Below are 23,366 nucleotides of genomic sequence, written 5' to 3'. Positions count from 1 at the left end.
GCCCCCCCTCCATCGCGGGAGGCTGCAGCTCAGCGTGGCCCGCGCGGAGCCGGAGTTCCCCATGCTGCGTCCGAACGACGCTCTCCAGGAACAATGGCCGGAGCTGCCCGACTCTTGGCCTCGGTGTGTGGGTCGTGGGGGGGCCGGCCCCTCCCCCCCCGCAGCTCCTTTCCTGCTGCGCCTTCACACTCTCCCGCCTTCAACCGCCCTCCTCCCAAAATGGCGACCAACCGCCTCCTTTCCCGCCCGCCACTGGTCACCTGACCACGCCAAGCCACGCCCCTCGCGTGCCCCCGCCCCTCAGCGGCGGCCGAATAGCCTCAGAGAATGCGCGGCCGGGCGGCACGCGCCGGGAGCCCGGGCGGCGCGAGGCGCGCGCGCGCGAGGACTCTCTGGGCGGTGCGAGCGACCCGTGGCCACGCCCGCGCGCCCGCGCTGCGGGTGAGCGGGGCGCCCCGGGAGCGGGCCCGGCTGCGCGTGCGCGCCTGGCCGGCCGGCGAGCGGCGCCGGGGAGGCGGGGGCCGCTAGGAGGCCCGCAAGGCGCGAGGCCCGGCGTGCGAGCCCCCGGGGTCGGGTAAAACCCGGTTGCTGATGCCCCTGCCCCCCTCCCTTTCCTCCCTATCCCGCCCTTTCCCGCCCCTTCCTCATTCTTCAACCCCTCCCCCTTTTAAAATCTAATTAGTTTATATTTCTTCTTTAGGGGGGGCCCAATCTCCCTTTCGAGGGGCGCAGCAGGCGCGGCGGGTGCCCCTCGCACCGCGTCACGCACGCACCTTCTGCATCCCCACAGCCCCTTCCCCCTTGGAGAAGACTCTCCTCAGAGGCCCCTGGCCCACTTTTCTTTCCTACCCCGCTCTCCCCGGGCCCCAACTGCCCCCTCGCAGCTCCCCAGCTCGCGCCGCGGGCCCTACCCGACCTCCGCACTTTCTGCATCTCGGCCTTGCATTCGCCCTCCGCTTTCTAGGCCCCTGGTGCTAAAATCTCCTTTCCTCCTGAAGAAACCCCCCCCTTTAGGGGACCCAGATTTGTTTCCTTTTAGGATCTTCCAGCAAAACCAAAAAGCCCTCCCCGACTCCTTGATTACGCCCCTCCCCCTCCTTTTAGGAGCTTCCTCTAGCAAAAAAATTATTTTTTCTTTCCCAGATTTCTCCTCCATTGAGGATCACTTTCCAGCAAAAATTCTTTCTTCCCACCAAGAGTCCCCCTGTTTGGAAAATCTTTCCACTGATAACAAACCAACTCAGTCCTTCCGTTTTCTCTCTCGTCTAATATTTATTTTTCCAACCCTCTTCCCCAACTCTCCATCGAAAACCCCTTTTCATCACCAGTTCCACCCCAATTAGGCTTCTCCCAGCAAAGCTCTCCAGGTTCCTTCCCAAGGGAGGAAAAATAAGGAAAGAAAGAAAAAAATAACTCCTTTAACAACAAAATCCCTTTTCCTACCTAGATCTCCCCAGTTCAGTATTGCTTTCTTCTTTCTTCCAAAAATTGCCAGTCTCCCCCAATTTCACACCTGTGCCCTTGCTTCTTTGGGGACCCAAGTTCTGACTGCCCCTGCCTTTCCACCACCTGCTTTCAGGGCAAAAGAAGTTGGATGAGTGTCCGGAATTTATTATCCAGAATTCCAGGAGGAAATACCTAATGGTCTGTCACCTGAACCCCCTTCCCTGTGGGACCTAAACTGGGCCCTCCTGTTCCCTCGAGATTCTTTCACTCACTCGCACTTCTCCTGGTGAGTTTCCTCCCTTTGCACTTGTCCGAGGACATCCACTTTGTCAGCTGGATTCCTTTCTTTCTCAGAAGGGTTTCCCGTCAATCCAAGGGTCTCTGTACCAATGGTGAAACCGTTAGAAGTTGCTGCTTTGGGAGGTCAGATGAGGAAAAGGGTTATTTATTGTACACGTTGACTGCTCTGTAGGAATGCAGACATTTATTAGATTGGTGTATGTTTTATCATTTATTGCAAAGAAACCCTTTTTTTTTTTTTCTCTAGCTCAGCAACTTAGATACCTACAGGGGATGGGCAGGTAAAGGCCCAGACTGTGGCGAACCTAAGATTGTGTTCCCCATCTAAGCGATGCCAGCCAGTGGAAATGGCCAAGTGGAAATGTCAGGGCAGTGTTGCCAGAACTTTTACTTTCTTTTCTTTTTTTTTTTTTTTTTTTCCCAGAAGAAACCAGAACACTGTCTTTATGTGAAGCTTTTTGATCTTTAAATGTTGACAACCAATTTAATAAGTATTTAAAGACCTTTATTTAAATATAAGTATTTAGTATATTTAAATTATTTAAATTATTAAATTTTTAAATATTTAATTAAATATTTAAATTAAATATTTGATTTTTAAATTATTAAATATTAAATTATTAAATTAAATTATTTAAATTATTAAAAGTATTTAAATATAAGTATTTAAAGACCTTATTAAAGACCACACCAAGGTGTGGGACCTTGCAAAACATGTTACTGGCCATCAGTTTGGAATTTTGGGTTTAGGTTAGACACATACACACACCTATTTGGGCCCATGCGTACATGCTGGACTTTTCCTCTTCAGAGCAGCAGTTCTCAGACTTTTTTATCTTAGGACCCCTTTACGCTTAAAAATTATTGAAGACCTCAGGGTATTTTTGTGCATGTGAACTGTATCTGCTGATATTTGCTGTATTAAAAGTTTAAACAAATTTTTTAAAATTAATTCATTTAAAAATAACAATAGTAAACCCATTATATATTAACAATTGACATTTTTATTAAAAAACTATATTTCAGAAGATAAATTTAGCGAGAATAGTGGCATCGTTTTACTTTTTTGGGGGGGGCTGCGTTGGGTCTTTGTTGCTGCACGCGGGCTTTCTGTAGTTACGGCGAGCGGGGGCTACTCTTCATTGCAGTGAACAGGCTTCTCATTGTGGTGGCTTCTCTTGTTGCAGAGCACGGGCTCTAGGCGCATGGGCTTCTGTAGTTGTGGCGCACGGGCTTAGTTGCTCTGCGGCATGTGGGATCTTCCCAGACCAGGGCTCGAACCCGTGTCCCCTGCATTGGCAGGCGGATTCTTAACCACTGTGCCACCAGGGAAGTCCCCGTTTTACATTTTTAGAGTCATCTGGAGTCTTATATCTGCTTCTGCATTCAGCCTTTTGAGATAAGTCCTGTAGCCCCTGGAAAGTTTCACTGAATAGGAAGGGCAGATAACATCTAAATATTGTTATGAAAATAGTTTTGACCTCACAGACTCCCTGAAAGACTCTCGAGGACCCCAGGGGTCCTCTCATTGTCCTCATTATGAAAATGTCTATTCTAGATTTTAACGATTATCTGCATTTTCTGGTAGGAAGAGCTTGTGGAGTGAGAAACTTTGATGTCTCTTTTCCTCGTTTAGTTAATTCTGTGTAAGAAGTCTCTCTGGCAAGTGCAATCATAGCCTTCTGATTCCTCTATGTCATTCTGTTTTCCAGCATAATCTTTACACCTGCTTTTTAAATGAGCGATCAGAGGAAATGAGTTAAACTTATGGTTAAAATTATATATTGGTTACATGGCTAGAGGAGGAGTTTTCCTTGGTTGTTCAACTGAAGAATGTTAAGTGCAGAGTATAGGGCAGGAATCCCAGCGTCAAGCGTGGAATCACAGCACAGTGAGGGGTTAAGGGTGAGGGCTTTGAAGTCACACTTCCCAGGGTTGAATGCTAACCTTGATTTGGGACAAGTTACTTAACTTCTGTGGACTTGATTCACCTCATCCATAAAATAGGGTTAATAATATAGTTTATGCCTCAAAGGGATGTTGTGGGAATTAAATGAAGTGATACATAAGTGATTGCAGTAATGCTTGGAACATGATAAAGCTTTGGTAAATGTTTGCTGCTGTTCTTAGTATTATGATGGTGGTTATTATGGGGGCCAGGCCGGAAGGTAAGTGGGGACTGTGGGACCTGGAGACCATTGCCCCATCCAGAGATGGCCGTTGTCCCTCACTCTACCCTATTATTACCTATCTGGGAATATCAAATCTAATCATTTTCAAGAGAAGCCAGAAATTCATACCTCTAGGTGTAATCTCCCCATTAAAAAAAATGTTGGTGACTGATCCAATTTTTATTTATTTTTTGGGTATTCAGGCAATCTGATCCCATTTTTTTTTCTTTTCTTTTTTTTTTTTTTTGATCCAATTTTTAAAAACACTGTGTAGGTTAAACAAAACAAGCCTGTAGTTTACAACGTTTGGAGTGGGAAAATAAGGAAAGAATTGGCGTCGGCGGGGTAAAAGCTGCAAGTCTCTCCTACCTCCCAGCTCCCAACAACCTGATGTTACTGAGACATGATCACTGTCTCCCTGGTAACACTGATGCAGAGAGAGGAAGAGAAGGTGGCTCTTGGTGGGGAGGGGGAGGTGGCAAAGCTGACACACCAACAGGTTAGGGCTTCTCAAAGAGGAAGAGAGGTGGCCCAATGGAATCCTGTCACTCATAAGGAAAGGGATGCTGAGAGCCTTCTTTGATCAGAGTTCTGTGACCAGCAAGATGCTATAGGAAGTATAGACACATAAGGCAGAGTCAGAGTCATCCTAGAGCTTATAGTCCGGGGGAAAATAGAAGAACCTGAAAGATAATTAAATTTTGAAGCCATTCAGGATGAGTGTTACGTGGATTGTCAGACAAGTGCTTATCAGAGTTCAGAGGAGGGAGAAATAATCTCAGACTTAGTTATGTTGGGAGTATTCTCTGCAGTAGAGGGGGCGTTTCGGTCTGATTTGGAAGCGTTTCATTTGGTAAAGCCGAGTAAAGAGAAGGTGGTCAAGGGAAACGGCACAAATCAGCGTCATAAATTCAGATGTCTCGAGGGGCTGGGCAGGGCATATAGATGAGTGGGATTGGCAGGTGTGAGAGGTTAGGGAGTGGTGAGGACTGTGGCAAACTGGAGAGTGCATGCTGTGTCTAAAGGCAGCTGTGGCTTCTCAGCTCCAGCCAGTTGTTGCTTTGTGGACTCAGTGTTGACAGAGCATCAGATATTTTTCCCCAGGTTTTTCAATAGAAGTTGGACAACCTTATTTTCAATGCAGTGTCCCAGGTGGTAGCCACAAGCCACTTGTAGCTAACTTAATTAAAATTAAATAAAATAAAGAACTTAGTCTGTCAGTTGCACCAGCTGCAATTCTAGCTGCTCATTAGCTGCATGTGCTCAGTGGCTATCATTGGACAATGCAGATTTAGAACATTTCCAGCAGCGCAGAAAGTTCTTTTGGACAGTGATACTCTGTCCAAAAAAACTCTGACAGATTTTTCAACTTGATAACTAATTGAAAAATACTGAAATTTACTGCAGGCTGAGTAAAACATTTTTATAGAACAGGTAGATATTGAAATTGTTCTCTCCCTTCCCTCCAAACAAGGCCTCAGTAAATATTATTTACCTAATTGTGGATTTATGGCTGCGGTCTAGAATCGTATGGTGGGTTACTTTCCCAAGAGGTTGTAGCATTTCACAGGAGAATCTGTTTCTCCTCCTACCCCACCAGTCGTGGAATGATAGGCCTTTTTGAAAAGAAAAAAATTAAAATTGCTTTGGATCCCCAGTGTTGACTTAAATTGTTTTTTAAACTATTAAACAAGGCCTAAATGATGATGAAATGAGGCACAAGTTCCTAAAGCTTACCGCTCTCGTGCCACCATAAAGCCAAAGTCAATTTGCAAATCAAATAGAAACAAAGCAACCAAACTAATGTAACTCAAATTACCATTTATTTTTATTTAATATAATAAATATTAAATAATATTTATTTAATAAATATTTAATATTATTTAGTATTGCTATTTTGCTGGAATTTAACTGCTTCCTTGAAACAAATACTTTGCAGACTGCCACACCGGGCCCTTTTGAGTTTAGCAGGCCCTGTGGTATCTCAGATCTCCCATCCCTTTTTTCAGTTTGAACTGCAGCAAAACCTCCACTTGTACCATGATGTCCGCTGGCTTTAGTTGAGCCCAAAAGCATTATCATGAGCTAAATCCACCTCTGTCCTCTTCTCATTAGCCTGCAGCAATTAAAGCAGTCCTAGTCAGCGTTAGTGGCATTAGTGCAATTATAAACATACCGCGGGCATTGAAACCAAATGGTAGTGTTACTGGGTTATAAAGTGGTAATCCAATAATCCAGATATACAGATTTTCTTGTTTTAGATTGTTCTCAAAACGAAAGCACAAAATTACAAAATTCTTGGAAAGAGTAGTTGGACGCTTGGGAATGTCTCCAGGGGACCAGAAACCCTGCCCTACAGGGACTAGCGGGGAGCTCTGTGCATAGAAGGTGCTAAAACTTGTCGAATTGAATTTATCTGTTGACAGAACAAGAGCAAGTTCAATATTGGTTGAGCGGGGGGGGGGTTGCTTTACTATCTGGAAAAGGATGTAAATATCAAAGCCCAGCCTTTGGACTTTTGGCATGCCTGCCTGAGGTTGTAACCGGACCAGTTTGTTCTCTGGACTGTAGGAATATGTTGGAAGGAAGGCGATTCGGCATTGGGGAAATCCCGAGACATAATCCTGTCTCCCACCCCGCCCCCATCGGCACCTTTTGTGTTTTCTAGTATAATTGGTGCAGTGCAGTCTACAGATTAATTTATAGGGAATCAGTATTGTGCAGCGGGTGAGAACACAAGCTCTAAAGTCAAAATACCTGGGTTTAAGATCTGGTTCAACTAGCTGTTAGGTGTGTGACTGTGGACAAATGACTTACCCTCTCAGAGTCCCTTTTCTTCTCTGCAAAGTGGGAGTAATGATAGAACCGACCTCGAGGTCGTTGTGAGGGGTGAGTGAATTAAGGCACGAAGAGCACTTGGTGTGATACCTGACAAGGAGAAAATGCTTACAGTTTTACTTTATGAGATGTTGCTTTATGTTACTTTTAAATAATGCTTTATGTTTTATATTATCTGCTTGTTTTTATAGTTGGGAGGTGAAGGAGATGGGTTCTTTTCCCCTTGGAGTGCTGGGAACACTTTATAGCAGCACTGTAGAAGAAACTTTGGAATTGGCAGAGAAATTCACTTTGCCTTAAAATATAAACTTCTGTCGTCCACATTCCTGTGTCTGCAATTTAGAATCCCCAGAAGCTCTGAGCATGCTGAGGTGGCTCAGACCTCTTTGTGGCCACACCTGAACTCACATACTGCTCTCTACTGCCTTTATTTATTCTGTTTACTCTGAGTTGTCAGGGTTTCGAGGCAGAAAGAATGATTAGGTCACCAGGTGCTGCCCTGGACCCACTGGGGGTTACTTACAGTGTGGCGTATGCATTGATTTACCTTTCTGAATCCCTCAGATTCTGAATTCTGAAACTCACTTGGGTCCCGGAGTTCTGGTACAGGATTTCAGACGTGCACTGAACTTTAATTTGAGCGCCCTCGGTAGGCTACTTACACAGACACACAGGTGGACACATAATGTGACACTCAGACGTTGCGCTTGCAGATATTCTATTACATTGCAACGTGAAAGGTTTAAAAACAATCGAAACCTATGGCCTAGGAAACTAGCCCAAACTCCAGTTATTCTAGGATCCACTCGATTTATCAGTGAGTCGTCAAGCGTTTATTAAATGTCTAGCTATGGACAGAATTACGCGTGATAGCCCCAAATGGAAACAACCCAAATACTCATCAACAGATGAATGGATGAAGAAAATGTGTTCTATCCACACAGTGGAATAGTGTTCATCCATAAAAGGGAATAAAGTGATGATATGTGCCCCAAGGGGGGGCTCAAACTCGAAAATGCTATGCTTAGTGAAAGCAGCCAGACAGAAAAGGCTGCATATTGTTTGATGCCATTTATATGAAATGGATGGCCCTCTCCAGACTTTGCATACGTCATAATTTTTTGTTGAAAAACTGGACATTTTGAATATTATAATATGGTGACTCTGGGAATCAGATTCTCCCCCGCACCTCCACCCCAGGCTTTGCTGTTGTCCACTGTGGGTTGTAATTGTTTGTTCGTTTAGTGACTTCTCTAGGCTATTTTTATAAAGACTGTATTTTTTGTTATGCGTGGTCAGTGAAGACTGTCTTCTGAGATTTGACCGAGATTTCCTTAAGTGTCCAAAGAGACATTTGACAGAGATTTCCTTAAAAGTCCAAAGCAAAACAAACAAACCCCACATCAAACAACTCACAGTCTCTGCCGTTGAGATCTGGGTGAGTGTTGGGACAGGCCTTCAGCATTCAGCAGGCAGCTTACAGCTTACGTTGGGTCTTCACTGCTGTGCGCAGGCTTTCTCCAGTTGCGGCGAGCGGGGGTTACTCTTCCTTGCAGTGCGCAGGCTTCTCATTGCGGTGGCTTCTCTCGTTGCGGAGCGTGGGCTCTAGGCACGTGGGCTTCAGTAGTTGTGGCATGCGGGCTCAGTAGTTGTGGCGCACGGGCTTAGTTGCTCCGCAACATGTGAGATCTTCCCGGACCAGGGATCGAACCCGTGTCCCCTGCATTGGCAGGCGGACTCCTAACCACTGCGCCACCAGGGAAGTCCAATAGCTCTTTGCTTCTTATTGCTGGATAATATCCCATTGTATGATGTACCGCAGTTTGTTTATCCATTCTTCTGTTGAGAGACATCTTGGTTGCTTCCAGTTTTTGGCAGTTATGAATAAAGCTGCTATAAACATTTGTGTGGACATAAGTTTTCAGCTCATTGGGGTGGATACCTAGAAGTGCGATGGCTGGATGGTATGGTAAGGCCCTGTTTATGTTTAGCTTTGTAAGAAACTGCCAGTGTGGAACCCTTTCAGAGCCCTTGTTCCCCAAAGCATCTCACTCTCCAGCTTTCCTCCCTGGCTTTCAGTGCTGTCCGTTGTCAGCCTCAATTAGTATCCTTTGCCCCAGGCTGCAGTGACTGGTTGACTGCCTTGAATGTTTTTGACAAATGCCCTCCCCATGGCCACTCTCTGCTCTGAGCAAGTTCTGAGTTACACACAACTCAGAAGGCAACTCACAAAGGCAACACCTTTTCATTAGACCTTCAGGAGCTATTTGACAGGTCAGGACAGACAGCCTCAGTTCTCTGAGAACAAGGTCCTGTCTGCTCCCTCCCACACCGGGAACCCACAAGAGAAGGTGGGTGCTGTCTTCAGAATCACTGCTGAGCTGGAGAGTGGGGAAGCGGGGGTGGGGGGGGTGGGGTTCATTCACCTTTCTCTTGATAAGTGTTTACTTGGTTGCTGTAAACCTTGACTATTTTCCACAGTTCAGACAAGGTAGATTTTTTTTCACTGTTTCTATGCTGGCATGGGTGGGAAGTTTTTAAATTATTAATTCAATCTTTTTACCCTTATAGGTCTTTTCAGATAGTCTGTTTCCTCTTGAGTCAGTTTTGGTAATTTATATCTTTCTAGAAGTCTGTCCGTTGTTCTCTGAGTTGCCTAATTTGTTGGCATGCAGTTGTTTATAGTATTCCTTTACAATCCTTTTAATTTTGTAAGATCATGAGTGATGTCCCTTCTTTAATTTCTGATTTTAATATTTTGAATCTTTTCTCTCTCTCTTTTTCTTTTTAGGATAAATTCTACTAGTTTACATGTTACATAGTTTATTCCTTTTCTCTTGCGGTTACGCTTAGATTCTTTTAGTGTGAATACTTTAAGTATGAAGTTAATCTTCGTCTTTCTTTTTTTTTTTACTAAATGATTCAAAACCTGTGGTAGTCTTTGAGCCAAAGTCTACAAGGTACAGTCTTATGCCTTGTCTGGAAAAGTCTGTGTAGACTCTTGAATACTGGTTTTCCTGTGCGTTGAGTTCTGCGCTGACTCCTGCCTTTCCTCAGTCTGCAGGTGGGGGTAGTCCTTGTCTTCTAGCCTCGTGTCTGTTGAGAAGTTGTAAATGATCTGCCTCGTCTTCCTGGTAGTTTTTAGGGTTTTCTCTTGGTCTTTAGGGTTCTGCAGTTCTGCTTGTGTGTCGAGGAGTGAATTCATTTTTATTTGTCCTGCTCTGGCCTTGCAGTGCTTGGTCATGAGTAACCATATACCTTCAAGAATCGTATCTGTAAGTCTGGAGTCCCGTGTTTCCGCAGTTCTGGAAATCCCTCCACCATTCTCTCTAAGATACCATGTCTCCTCCATCCTCTCCTCTTCCCTTTCAGGACCCCTTTTAGGCATATGTTGGACTTCTGCATTTGCTTCTTCATTTGTATTTTCCATTTGTTTCTCTCTCTGCACTGAATTCTGGGGGGGGGGGGGCGATTATCTTCAGATTGCTCTGCCCGTTCATTATTTGTCTCTTCAGCACTGTTTAATCTGCTGTTTAACCCTCCCAGTGAGCTTTAAATTTAAAAGTCTTTCATTTCTAGAAGTTTCATTTGTTTCTTTTAAAAAATGTCCTTGCCCCTTGTGTCCTCTTCTTTTCTCTGCTAGGTTCTGCTGTCTCTCGTCCTATTTTTAACTAGTTCTTGTGATGCTTTTCAAGGCTTGTGTGCAGTGTTTTTCTTTCATTTATTTAGTTTTCCTGTGGATGGCTTGGCTCTTCCAGGGTCCCAGGTCTCCCTTTCCTGTGAACTCAAGCCCCTGTTTCCTTTTCCATGTGTCTGTTACAACCTCAGGTCCCAGCCTCCAGGGCAGTGCTCTTTAAGAGAAATATAGTATGAGCCATGTATATAATTTAAAATTTGCAAATAGCCACATTAAAAAATAAAGAGGTAGATGAAATTAATTTTAATAACATATTACATTTAAGCCAGTAGATCCAAAATATTATCATTTCAACATGTAATCAATATGAAAATGAATTATTTTTGGTACTAAGTCTTCCAAATCCAGTGTATTTGACACTCACAGCAGGTCTCAATTCGGGGCCACATTTCAAGTGTGTCATCACCACATGTGACTGGTGGCCGCCATATTGGATGACAGTTCCAGGCCCTGTATTGGAGTCTGACTTTCCCCTTGGGCCAACTTGTGCTCGCACCTGTGGCTTTGAGTTTCCCCATTGTTGCTGGCACTTGGGGGTCTTACCTGTCTCTTGAGCTTGACTCTGTATTAAAAATGGTCTTTTCTCATATCTCTATGTGTTTACAGTTGGAGAAAGAGGTCAGTTTAGTCCACCATGTTGCCAAAATCCTTTCATTTATTCCTTACAACAATCTTTCTTTTTCTTCTTTTTTTTAAAAATTTTTATTGGAGTATAGTTGATTTACAATGTTGTGTTAGTTTCAGGTGTACAGCAAAGTGAATCAGTTATACATATACATATATCAACTCTTTTTTGAGATTCTTTTCCCATATAGGCCATTACAGAGTACTGAGTAGAGTTCCCTATACTATACAGTAGGTTCTTATTAGTTATCTATTTTGTACATAGTAGTGTGTATGTCAATCCCAATCCCACAATTTATCCCTCCCCCCCACCATCCCCTGGTAACCATAAATTTGTTTTCTATATCCATGACTCTACTTCCATTTTATAAATAAGTTCATTTGTACCCCCCCTTTTTTTTAGATTCCACATATAAGTGATATCATATGATATTTGTCTTTCTGTGTCTGACTTACTTCACTCATTTTGACAATCTCTAGGTCCATCCATGTTGCTGCAAATGGCATTATCTTGTTCTTTTTTATTGCTGAGTAATATTCCATTGTATATATGTACCACATCTTCTTTATCCATTCCTCTGTTGATGGACATTTAGGTTGCTTTTTCCTTACAACAATCTTATGATGGAGGTACTCTTACGCTCAATTTACAGATGAGGAAACTAGGGCTCATGGAGCTTAAGTGACTTGCCCAAGGTCATGTGGCTGTTAAGTGGCCGAGAACAAACCCCCACACAGGTCTGTTTGAATTCCCAGTCCACGCTCTATCCGCCGTGCGTGTTGCCATCTCATAATTGTGATTCCTCCTCGTTCATTCTCAGGAATTAGACACCACCAAGAGCTCTCTCCTCCCTGACTCCTTACACAGCCTTGCTTGTCTAGAGAGTAGCTCTTGGCCGAGACCTGGTAGTGGAGAGCCATGGACCAGTGCAGCCTGGGGGACAAGGGCACCCTTCCATCCGAGATGCACCTCCCTTCGTTTCCCGAGAGCCAGGCGCTCAAGTGCAGCGACACCCTCAACCGGGATCTGGGGCCCGGCTCACGAGACCTGCTGTACGACGGCCTGAGCCGCTTGGACCTGGACCCCAGCCTCCCGATGCCCGACGCGCCCAGCGAGATGCTGGAGGACAACTTGGATGCCCTGTCCCTGTATTCAGGGAAGGACGGTGACTCCGTGAAGCTGTTGGAGGAGCGCGCAGATCCAGAATCCCAGACTTCCTTACGAGGTGAGGCTGTCCACCCGGGTCCCCCGCCTGGCGGGCTGTTTCGGCGCTCCTGTGGCTGGTGAGGGGTTGAGTGTACCTGGAACGGTTAAGAACTTTTTTCTCTTCCACGGGCGAATAGGGAACAGTCACTTTCTTCCTACTTGGAAATTGTTCCCAACTTCCTAGTCAAGGAAACTGAACACTGATCCTGGGGAATAACGTTGAGAAACTTGGATGTTTGGGGGTATCCTAATCTTGTGTGTGGTGTGGGCAGACCTTTGAGTTGATGGGACACTTTCCCATCCATCACCACAGCTCAGAGGCTCCTTTCGCGTGTCCAGAATGACCCAGTATCCTGTCTACCTGCTCCTTGGTTGTCTAACCTTCCTAAGCCTCATTGTCTCCATCTGTAAAGTGGGGGACAGTAATACCCACTCTGCTTCCCCCCAAGAGTGACAGCAGTAAGAAGCAAAAGAAGAAATGAAAGTAAAAGCACTTTGCAGGCTGTGAAGCACTGGACAGATGGTAGTGATTTTTACCAATACTGTTAGAATACCTTCCGACAGCCCATTGATGCAGTTCTAAGTCTTTCTCTTCCGCAGCGGAGAAGCAAAGGGAGAACTAATGGAATAGTCAGAGACCTTGGTTAAATCACCTTTTGGTTTACCTTCAGACTTCCGCCATAGGATAAATTTGATTTTTGTTTTTAACCCACTTCATGGGTTCTTGGGTAAGTTGCTTAGGCGAGTTGACTAAGAGCTCTTTGATATTTATAATCACACCACACGCGTGGAAGGCCACATCCGGAACAGCCCTGCAGAACAAATGTCAATGTTAATTGGGATCAGCCGCTCAAGAAATGTCCTGCATACTCGCTAGAATGAAAGACTACTGAGGCCCGCCCTCCACACGATGTAGACAAGCCATTAGCCTTGTCCCCGTGTTGGAACCATGGCTAAATGTGAAATCCTAGAGACCAAGGACATCCTTGGTATTGCAGGTGCTGGGCCAGGCCTGGCTACAGTAATTAAGGTTCTCAACCTGGACCACAGAAATTACCTAGAAATGCTGCTACGGTGAGTACGTGTGCGTTTTGCTGGGCAGAGAAACTGATTTTCCCCAGATTTTCATATGGGTCTGTGCCCCCCAGCGAATGTTACAAAACATTAATCTAGTTCAGTTTTTCCTAATTTGTTTTAAACTTGAGGATTTTTTTTTTTTTGGTTACCTTATTAAAAAAAATCCACTGAACGTTAAATTTTAACTCTTTACACTTCTCTAACTTAAATTCAGATTCATACAAATGGATATGCTTATATGTTTTAATTAGAAAAGTAATACATATTTATATAGAAAACTTAGAAAATAAAAGTAATAACAAGAAAAATCCCCACCATGGCTCCCACACGTGGATTTTTAAAAAACGTAGGTGAAGCCACTAGGATACACGTGGTTTTGCAGAGATGTATTAAGTGTCTAATTCATTTGACGTTTCTAAAACTTAGTGTGTCTGCTTTCTTATATGAAGGTAGACTATTCGATTGTCACTGTAATGGTTATCCCATTGTATTGTCAGACCCTATTCTTGCCTGATAGACTGTTACAGTGGATCTGTGAATAACTTTGACATTGAGTTTTCTCGTGGATGAGTTCTTCGCACATATTCCTCCCTGTAGGCTTGCTGGTCGGAGAACACACACAGTTGTAGAGCTCGTGTACACGCTTTCTGGGAAGAGCAAGTGGCTTCCCGGGCCAGTGACTCAGTGTGCCTGTTTTTCAGTGTCCCTGCCAATTTTTTTGAAACCACATTTTGTTTTCTAGTTTAACAGTTGCTTTAATGAGCATTTTATTTATTTATTTTTAGGGAAAAACTTCTGTTTATTTAGGCTGCGTTGGGTCTTCGTTGCTGCACGCGGGCTTTCTCTATTTGTGGCGAGCGGGGGCTACTCTTCGTTGCGGTGCACAGGCTTCTCATTGCGGTGGCTTCTCTTGTTGCGGAGCACGGGCTCTGGGCACGTGGGCTTCAGTAGTTGCGGCACGCGGGCTCAGTAGTTGTGGCTCACGGGCTTAGTTGCTCCGCAGCACGTTGGGATCTTCCTGGACCAGGGCTCAAACCCGTGTCCCTTGCATTGGCAGGCGGATTCTTAATCACTGCGCCACCAGGGAAGTCCCTCCCTTTACCTTTTATTCATCAAATCTAGCTCTGCCCCTTGTAGCAAGACAGAAGCAATCTGCTCCCTCCTCCACATCCTGGCCCTTCAGCTACTTGAAGACATCTCCCTCTCCCACATGGACATTCCCAGCCCCTTCACCTGTTCCTCTGATGACGTGATTCATGGAAATACCTTTTATCATTTACCCAAGGAGTACAGAAACATGGAAAATTCAGATATACAGGAAGAGGAAAATTAAGTTGATCCATGATCCTACCAATCAATCCCATTCTGTTTGTTTTCTATTCAAATTTATTTTTCCCTTTTAAAGACTAGATCATTCTGTTTTTCAGCAGTCTGCTTGTTAGTGGCACAGCACTTAGTGGTACAGCATGAACATCCTTTCACGTCATCAGATATTTTCCTGCAGTTTTATCTTAAATGCCTGCGCCATAGACCATTGAGACCAGAATGCAGTCACCCACCTGCCCTCGTGTCAGTTTTTAGGTGGTTTCTCACATTTCACCAGGAAAAACAATGCTGCAGTTAACTCGCTTGCAGTTAACTGCAAGATCTCCGTTAATTTGTACAGATCTACGTTAATTTCCTTAATTAAAAAACCCAGAGTGGAATTGGCTGGGAGAAAGGACTTAAACTTTTTAAGATTTTGCATTGTGCATTTCTGGCTTGCACTTGCAAGTGTGCTGTTGATGTTACGGTCATGAAGCCCCGCCCGTCGTGTCACTCTGTCCTGGAAGCGCTCAGACTGTTGCTGTCCCCTCCCTTACCCCCCAAGTGAGGCCTCAAGATTGGGTGCTGCCCTGGAGGGGTGGCCTGACCAGGGTCCCTTCTCCCCTTCACCTGGTGCTAAACCTGGCCTTCTCTGCGAGTGAAGCTGCTGAAGTTGGGGTAAGGGTTCTTGGCCAACTCCCTGAGTCCGCTGTGGTCCGAGGGTGGTAGAGTGCTTCCGCCCGGGCTCCGATGTCCCCGGATGTCATAACCTGTGCTTTCTCCCTCTGTCTAGACCTGGGGCTAGGCGTGCTCAAGGTGCCCAAAGAGGCTGACGAAGGAGGCAGGGCCACGTCCAGGAGCACAAGGAAAGGGAAGCGGCAGCACAACTCCCCTCAGAACCCACTCCTGGACTGCAGCCTGTGTGGGAAGGTGTTCAGCAGCGCCAGTTCTCTCAGCAAGCACTACGTGACGCACAGCCAGGAGAGGAGACACGTGTGCAAAACCTGCAGCAAGGCCTTTAAGCGCCAGGACCACCTGTATGTAGGAGTCTGGTCAGGACGTCTGTTCAGGGGGCTGCTGGGGGCTGGGCGTGTTCCTGGTTCTTTTGCATCCCCTCCCATCCACCTGCACCGCCCCCCACCGCCGGGTGTCCCAGGTGTGTGCGACCTGTGCTCCTCCCATGGCCAGTGTTTTGGGGGGCAGGGCTTACACTGCCCAGGACAGGCCGCCCTCCCCAGCCTCCAAATTCACTCCGGTGAGGAGAGCGCCGCTGCGATTTGCAGACAGGACCCTTGTGCTTTAAAAACACACTCCGGAGGCAATTTTGTCATGGAGGGAGTTGGGCTAACTCTGTAGAGAAATTTTCAGAGTCCCTGGTAGGTGTCTGAGCAAAACAGATATGCACTTCACGATGAATATGTGTTGGGATAACACCAGGGCGTGAGGGGTTCTGAAATGCCTGTTTCTAGAACATGGCAATGGAGTGTTCACTCTTTTTTTTTCTTTTTTTAATTCCCCCTTTCTTTAATTCATTTTTTTTTAACTTGACTTTAAAAAGCAAAAAAAACAAAAAAACAAAAACAAAAACGAAAAAAAAGCAAGCTCAGTATAAGAGTTAGGAGCAGAATTCCGTTTGTTCTTCATGTCTTAGAAATGATAAGCTTTTCTTGCTGCTGAGGGAGGAGAGACAGACTTTCAAACCGAGAGACTTGTAAGTGGGCGAGGACGATCCCTTGCATTTTTACAGCTCGCCCAGCCTTTACTGAGGGCTTCGATGAATCCCGCTTTCATTTTATCCTCTCCCCTCTCCCCGTGAAGGATGCGAAATGATTTACTCCTGTCACAAGCTGGTAACAGTTAGGGCTGGAAAGTGGGTCTCCGGATCCCCTCTCTGCTGCTTCCCTCAGATGGAGGCCAAGGGTCCACATTTGGAAAAGGGTTTTATTATTTATTGGGCCACATCGATTAGAACCATCCGGAGTAGGATTGTTGGGAACCCAGAGGGTGATTTACCCATTTGTTTATATTTGTAATATATTAATGTAGATATAAGAATGATGTAAATATAATACATACTTGCATTCTTTTATATTTGCAGAAATTATAGGCAAATCTGGCTTTTTTTTTTTTTTTTTGCTGTGGGGCTCCCAGGTAGCTGTCTAGAGGAATCCTATGGGAAGGTGAAGACTCCTGTGTTCAAGGAAGGATCATCCCCAAGTTAGCATTTCCTCAAGTGCATTCTCAGAACTCTGGTTCTCTGGTTCTCGGGGATGCTAAAAGGGGCTATTTTAAAAAATGGTTTTGTGGGCAAACAAGTTTGAGAGACATGGAAAGTTAAACAGATATTTCTTTATCTATTCTGTGGCTTTTCAGTTTGCTACTAGGAACCTCCAAGAAGTAAACTGTTTTTTCAAAACTTATTTGCCAGCTGAGCCCAAGTCCTCAGGGAGCAACTCCGGAGACTGGTGTTCCTTAGGAACCCACTTTGGGGAACTCTGACTTGGCTCCCACTGATTTTTTTTAATCTCAGATTCGGGGTTTGCTTAAGGGTGAGGGAAAGAGCTCCCCCTTCCAGACGGCTTTGACCGTAGCAGGGGTCTTTCGTCATAGGTTCTGAGCACAGTTTCTGAGTTGCAATGCTGCTGCCCCCTGGGGACACGCCTGAGGTCCTGCAGTGCGTGACCCACGCCGAGACACCCGCTAACCTCCTCCTCATGTGATTCCAGGACCGGGCACATGCTCACCCACCAGAAGACCAAGCCGTTTGTGTGCATCGAGCAGGGCTGCAGCAAGAGCTACTGCGACTACCGCTCCCTGCGCCGGCACTACGAGGTCCAGCACGGCCTGTGCATCCTCAAGGAGGCCCCCCCGGAGGAGGAGGCCAGCGGGAGCTCACCCCACGCGCACGAGGTGGCCAGCCAGCCCGCGCCTGCGAGCCTGTGGCCCCTGGCGCCCCCGGAGGCCCCGTCCCCCAGCTCCCTCTTGCCCAGCCGAGACCTCCTGCGCTGTATCGTGAGCAGCATCGTGCACCAGAAGGTCCCTTCTCCCGGGCCAGCCCCGGGAGGGCCTTCAGACAGCCGCGAAGGGAGGAACACGGCCTGCTCCTGCCTGCCCGCATCGGGCTCCTCCTTCTGCGGCCCAGCCAGCACCCCGGCGGCCCCAGGAGCCCTGGGCACTGAGGTTCCCGAGGAGCCCCGGCCCCCACAGAAGGAGCCTGCCACTGACGTGTCCACAGCCGTCCACTCGCGGGCAGCGGAGGACAGCGGCCCCGACCCAGCCGAGCCGGAGCCGCCGCTGCTCCAGCCCCCGTCATCCCTGGAGGGCTGGCCCGAGGGCGCTCCCCTGCCCCCCTGCCTGCCTCTGTTCCGTGGCCAGACTGTCCCCGCCAGTTCCCAGCCATCAAGCCACAGTTTCCAGTGGCTCCGGAACCTGTCGGGCTGCCCTAAGTGCAAAGGAAACAGTATGTTTGTCGTCCACAAGCCCTCTGCAGTGCCGTCCCAGGAGGGCTCCGAGCCTGGCCCCGGGCTCAGCAGCGACTCCCCTGCGGGGGAGCCCTCACCCAGCCGGGGCACCGGTCTGGAAGACACGCCGCCCTTCCCTCCCACGCTCCTGAAGGCACCGGGGGAGGCCTCGGGTGACCCCAGCTATGCCAGTACCAGCGGGGAAGATGACTCGTGGGCTTCCAAGATGAGCAAGTTTGACTGCGACTCCTTCTCGTGGCAGAACCCTGGTGAGCCTGGCCCCCAGGACGGCCCGAAGTCCAGCGGCCTCCCGTCGGATGCCACGCCGCTCTTGCGGCAGCTGTTCCTGAAGTCTCAGGAGTCTCTGGTGAGCCACGAGCAGATGCAGGTGTTCCAGATGATCACCAAGTCCCAGCGGATCTTCTCCCACACCCAGGTGGCCGCCGCCTCCTCCCAGCTTCCCACGCCCGACAGCAAGCAAGTTGCCCTGAAGTCACTGCAGGGGCTGTGGCCGCAGCAGCCCCCGCCTATGGCGCCCACTGTTGACTCTCTCCATGCTGGCCCTGTGAACCCTGAGCCAGAGGGATCCCTAGCCCGCAGGAGAAAATCCACACCCGCTTTCCCCACAGAGGCCTCCCCCGGCAGCGTGAGCCAGGACACAAAGGGAAGAGCAAAAGTGGCTGCCGCTCCACCTGCCCTCACAGCGTCGTCCCTGGACCCTCCCAGGAACCCAGACATCTCCTCTCTGCCCAAGCAGTTGAGATCCTCGAAAGGGACCTTGGACCTGGGGAACATCTTCTCCCCCGGGGGCCTGCGTCAGACCCAGTTAGGAGGGGAGGAGCCATCCAGAGCCCACCTCCCAGGGAAGCAGGCCCAGGCTGAGGATGGCACGGCTTCTGGGGCCACAAAAGGTGAAAAGGGCCCGGCCTGCTCCCGGGGCGGAGGCTACAGGCTCTTCTCTGGCAACTCCAGGGCCCAGCGCTTTTCAGGCTTCCGGAAGGCGAAGGTGAAAATGGATATGCGCTGTGCGGCTTCTCCAAGCCAGGTAGCCATGGCCTCCTTCTCGTCATCGGCCGGGCCTCCAGCGGATCCCCCCTGGGACTCCAAGTCCAAGCTGACGATATTCAACAGGATCCAGGTACCAGGGCCCTCTCACGGGACCTGACCATGCGGGAGGCAGAGTCTCGTCCTTACCTGTTTCCGTGTTTCTAACTTGTCCAGGCACCGTATTTAACCTCAGCAAATCCTCAGATGCAGTTTGTTTACAGAGGGGGGAATGAAGGTCCAGAGAAGTGACGGTTCCTCCCAACACCCTCTGCCTCGCAACACACACACACACAAAACAGAACAGGGCTTTAGAGTTGTCAGAGACACTTTGTGTCATGTTTCTTCACTAAACTTTTTCTATTTGCTTTCTTTCTGCCTTTCGCTTCCTTTTGGATTTGCCTCCTTCACTTCTTCAGAGAATGTAAAGGCAGAGCTCCTTTGCCTTGGATATTCGTATGTGAAATGCTGTCTTTTCTGGTTGTGAATCACAGGTCCACAAGTCGGACTTGGCCCCTGCTGCAGCCTGGCGCCGGTGCGCCCTTGTGGAGCAGCTTGGGTCCTCCCACGTCGTGCCCACGAGGTCCTGGGCGCAGAGAGCTCGGCCCCGTGTCTTCGTGATGCTCCGAGGGCCAGCGTCCTTCCTGTCACACCACAGCTGCCTCCTCCTCTTTTTTTTTTTTTTTAACAGCTTTAATATTCACGTACCATCTGATTCACCGTTTTGAAGTGTACCATCCAGTGGTTTTTAGTATGTTTACAAGGTCATGCACCCATCGCCATTCTTTGCCAAGACACTTTCATCACCGCAGAAAGGAACCCCACACCCTTGGTTGTCACCCGCAATCTCTCCATCCCTCCTAGCCCCTGGCAACCATGAATCTACCTTCTGTCTCCATGGATTTGCCTATTCTGGACACTTCATGTGATTGGAATCATACGCTACATGGCCTTTTGTGTCTTTTGCTTCTTTCGCTTAACGTGATGTTCTCAAAGTTCATCTGTGTCGTAGCATGCATGGATCAGAACTTCATTCCTTTTTATTGCTGAGTAATCTGTCCATTGTATGGATACACCATATTTTATTTATCCATTCATCAGTTGATAGATATTTGGGTTGTTTTCACTTCTTGGCCATTGTGATAATGCTATGAACATTTGTGTACGGATTATTGTTTAGACATATGTTTTCATTTCTCTTGGGAAATATCTAGGAGGGGAATTGCTGGGCTATAGGGTAATTCTATTTGAGGAAGTGCCAGACTTTTCCAAAAAGCTGTGCTGCTTTATATTCCTACCCAGAGTGCATGAGGCCTCCAGTTGCTCTGCATCCTCGCCAACACTTGTTATCGTCCAGTGGTTTCTTTTCATTACGGCCACCTTAGTGGGTGGGAAATGATAATCTTATTATGGATTAATTTGCATTTCCCCGATGGCTAATACTCTTGAGCATCTTTTAATGTGTTTATTGGCCATTTGTATATCCTCTTTGGATAAGTGTCTTTTCAGAGTCTTTGCCCATTTTTAAATTGGGTTGTGTTTTTATTATTGAGCTGTGAGAGTTCATTATGTATTATAGATACATAAAGATACATAGTCCCTTATCAGCTACATGATTTGCAACTCTTTTCTCTTATTCTCTCTTTTCACTTCTTGATGATGTCCTTTGAAGCACAGAAGTTGTAAGTTTTGATGAAGTCCAATACGTTCTGTCTTTTGTTTGGTTTTGGAGTCACCAAGAAACCACTGCCTACTCCAGGGTCACCAAGAATTACACCTGTGTTTTCTTCCGAGTCTTATAGTTTTCACTCTTGCATCTCATCTCTGATATGTTGGCTCAGATGTATTTTCATCTTCAGGGTGGAAGTATCTACCGGCTCCCCCACCCGATGAAGGAGGAGAACATGGCAGGTGGCTGGTAAGTTCAGAAGCCCCTCGGGAATCCTCTGGTGGCTTTGATGTGCTGGCCCTGGGTGAGCGAGCTCTGGATGCTTCACTCCTGAAGGGGCGAGCACCAGGCCACGGAGAATCGGGGGCATTGTCTCCATTTCTTAGGGTTCGTCCAGAGCTGTCAGGGGATCAGTGTTTGGGGACGGCGTCCCATCCTCCCTTTCTTCCCCACAGTCACCAGCACAGTGGTGGTCCCACAGACGGGGCAGAGCCAAGGAGCACTTACGTCTGCAAGAATTGCAGCCAGGTGTTTTATACAGAGAAAGGGCTGAGCAGCCACATGTGTTTTCACAGCGACCAGTGGCCATCACCTCGAGGGAAGCAGGAGCCGCAGGTGAAGGGGCGCGAAGCTGCCATTCATCTCAGGATGGAGCCGTCCTCCTGTGGGGAGCCTGGCTGGGGGCCGGGAGTCAGGGCTGTGCTGCTCTGGAGGGGCCCCTTGCTCCCTACCTACTGTGTCTCTTAAAGGGCTGGCTCTTCTCTGTGTGTAGGTGTTTGGCATGGAGTTTTGCAAGCCACCAGGACAGGTGCTGAGGCCGGAGGGGGACAGGCAGAGTCCCCCGGGAGCCAGGAAGCCCTTGGACAACATGACCGCAGCCCCTTTGGTGGTCCCTGTGTCGGTGCCTGTGGCTGCAGCGAAACATCCCCCGGGGAGCAAGGTGGGTGCTGAAGGAAGTAGGTGCACTTCCTTCCAGCTGCTTTCCCCCTGCCAGTGGGAGCTGTGAGAAAAGCCCCCAAATCCTGACTCCAGAAGAGCTTGGTTTGCGTGTTCATTCATCCGTTCAACCTCCAGTGAACTTCCTTTGTGTCTGGCCCTGTGCTGGGCAGGGCTGGGGACACTGCAGCGACCACAGCAGGCCTGCCCCTGTCCCCTGGGGCTCCCAGCCCAGCGGAGTAGATAGACCCATCCCCGGACACTGACGACCCAGAATGGGCCGGGCTGGGAGAGGGAGCCGTGGGAGCCCCGAGGGGGCACCAGAGACCCTGCCTGAGGAGGGGGTATCGGAGCTGAGATCTGGAGGAGGAGGAGGAGGAGTGAGACGGGCAGAGAGGAGGGGAGATTGCGTGGAGGTAAGGGAGAGTGTAGCAAGTCCAAGCCATCGTCTCTTCAGCCTGTGCTGGAAGACCCCACCTGGAGAAGTTCGTGCCGGACTCGGGGACGGGGTGCATGGAGCCCACTGTTTGTCTCACAGGAGCTGCTGTCATTTTGAGGGGAACAGTTTTTCCTTTTGTCATGCTGTGGCATCCATCTGGCCCCCACACTTTAAGTGCCAGTCATTTTAACAACGGACATGAGTTTCCAAGATGGTCTGAGTGAGGGCCTCTCCTTGCGGGGGGTGGGTGCCTGAGAAGGCTCCAGCGTCAAATGTCGCCCGGCTTAGGGTCTGGAGTCTGGCTCAGGCGTGGTGGCCCTGCTCGGCTTCCCGCGTGGAGGACTCTGGGCACGGCCATGCTGGGTGTGCATCTGGCTGGTCAGTACCCTTTCCCACTCTCATGCCATCTTGAGGACTGAGCTGTGGGGCCGGTGGCCTCAGGTGACCCCCGTGGCTCTGAAGTCTCTTCTTCTCCAGGGACAGGGGAAGGACGGGGAAGAGAGAGACAGCAAGGAGAGCAGCCAACACAGGAAGCGGAAGAAGCTGCCCCGGCCCAAGGCACCGCTCATCCCTCCTCCGCCCTCCACGTCCGGGGAGCCGGGCCCGGGGGGATGCCGCCAGAGCTGGCTGCGCTCGCCCGTGCTCCTGGTGGACCGCCTGCTGAAGGGACTGTCCTGGTGCCCTCCCTACACGCCGCCCCCGATGCTCAGCCCCATCCGGGAGGGCTCTGGGCTGTATTTCAACACCCTCTGTCCCACGTCGGCTCAGGCCCGTCCCGACAGGCTCGTCAGCGCCATGCTTGGTGAGTGAGGTTGATCACCCCACGACGGGCCTGCGGGGGGCCAGACCCCGCCCCCTGTAGAATCTGGTCCAGCCATTCTCTCTGGCCTACGCCTGGGTCTGGTCTGGGGGTCCCGTTGCTGTTCAGAACTATCCCAGGACCATCTGGGACCAGCCGCCTTCTAGGTGCTTATAATTTTGTAGCCAGAAAGAAAATAGATGCCATTTAGCCTAACCACCCTTCTGCCTGCCCTTTCGAGTAATTTTTTTTTTTTTTAATTTTTTTTTATTTTTGGCTGTGTTGGGTCTTCGTTTCTGTGCAAGGGCCTTCTCTAGATGCGGCAAGCGGGGGCCACTCCTCATCGCGGTGCG

The 23,366-nt window shown here is 48.4% G+C and overlaps 1 protein-coding gene across 1 annotated transcript in view; it reads left to right on the top strand.

Moving 5' to 3' along the window:
- The first annotated feature begins 490 nt into the window (after positions 1–490).
- ZNF541 (zinc finger protein 541) overlaps positions 491–23,366 on the top strand; it is a 35,766-nt gene continuing 12,890 nt past the window's right edge. The window contains exons 1-9 of the mRNA XM_068529069.1: positions 491–574; positions 1,580–1,732; positions 11,898–12,302; positions 15,459–15,702; positions 17,392–19,264; positions 21,030–21,088; positions 21,295–21,454; positions 21,612–21,779; positions 22,692–23,016. Coding sequence (XP_068385170.1) covers positions 11,996–12,302; positions 15,459–15,702; positions 17,392–19,264; positions 21,030–21,088; positions 21,295–21,454; positions 21,612–21,779; positions 22,692–23,016 — 3,136 coding nt within the window. The 5' untranslated portion in view covers positions 491–574; positions 1,580–1,732; positions 11,898–11,995. The remainder of the gene's footprint in view (positions 575–1,579; positions 1,733–11,897; positions 12,303–15,458; positions 15,703–17,391; positions 19,265–21,029; positions 21,089–21,294; positions 21,455–21,611; positions 21,780–22,691; positions 23,017–23,366) is intronic.

This window comes from Eschrichtius robustus, chromosome 19 (assembly GCF_028021215.1).
Source record: "Eschrichtius robustus isolate mEscRob2 chromosome 19, mEscRob2.pri, whole genome shotgun sequence".
Lineage (NCBI taxonomy): Eukaryota > Metazoa > Chordata > Mammalia > Artiodactyla > Eschrichtiidae > Eschrichtius > Eschrichtius robustus.
The sequence above is the reverse complement of the archived record's forward strand: the minus strand, read 5'-3'. Positions and strand labels throughout refer to the sequence as shown.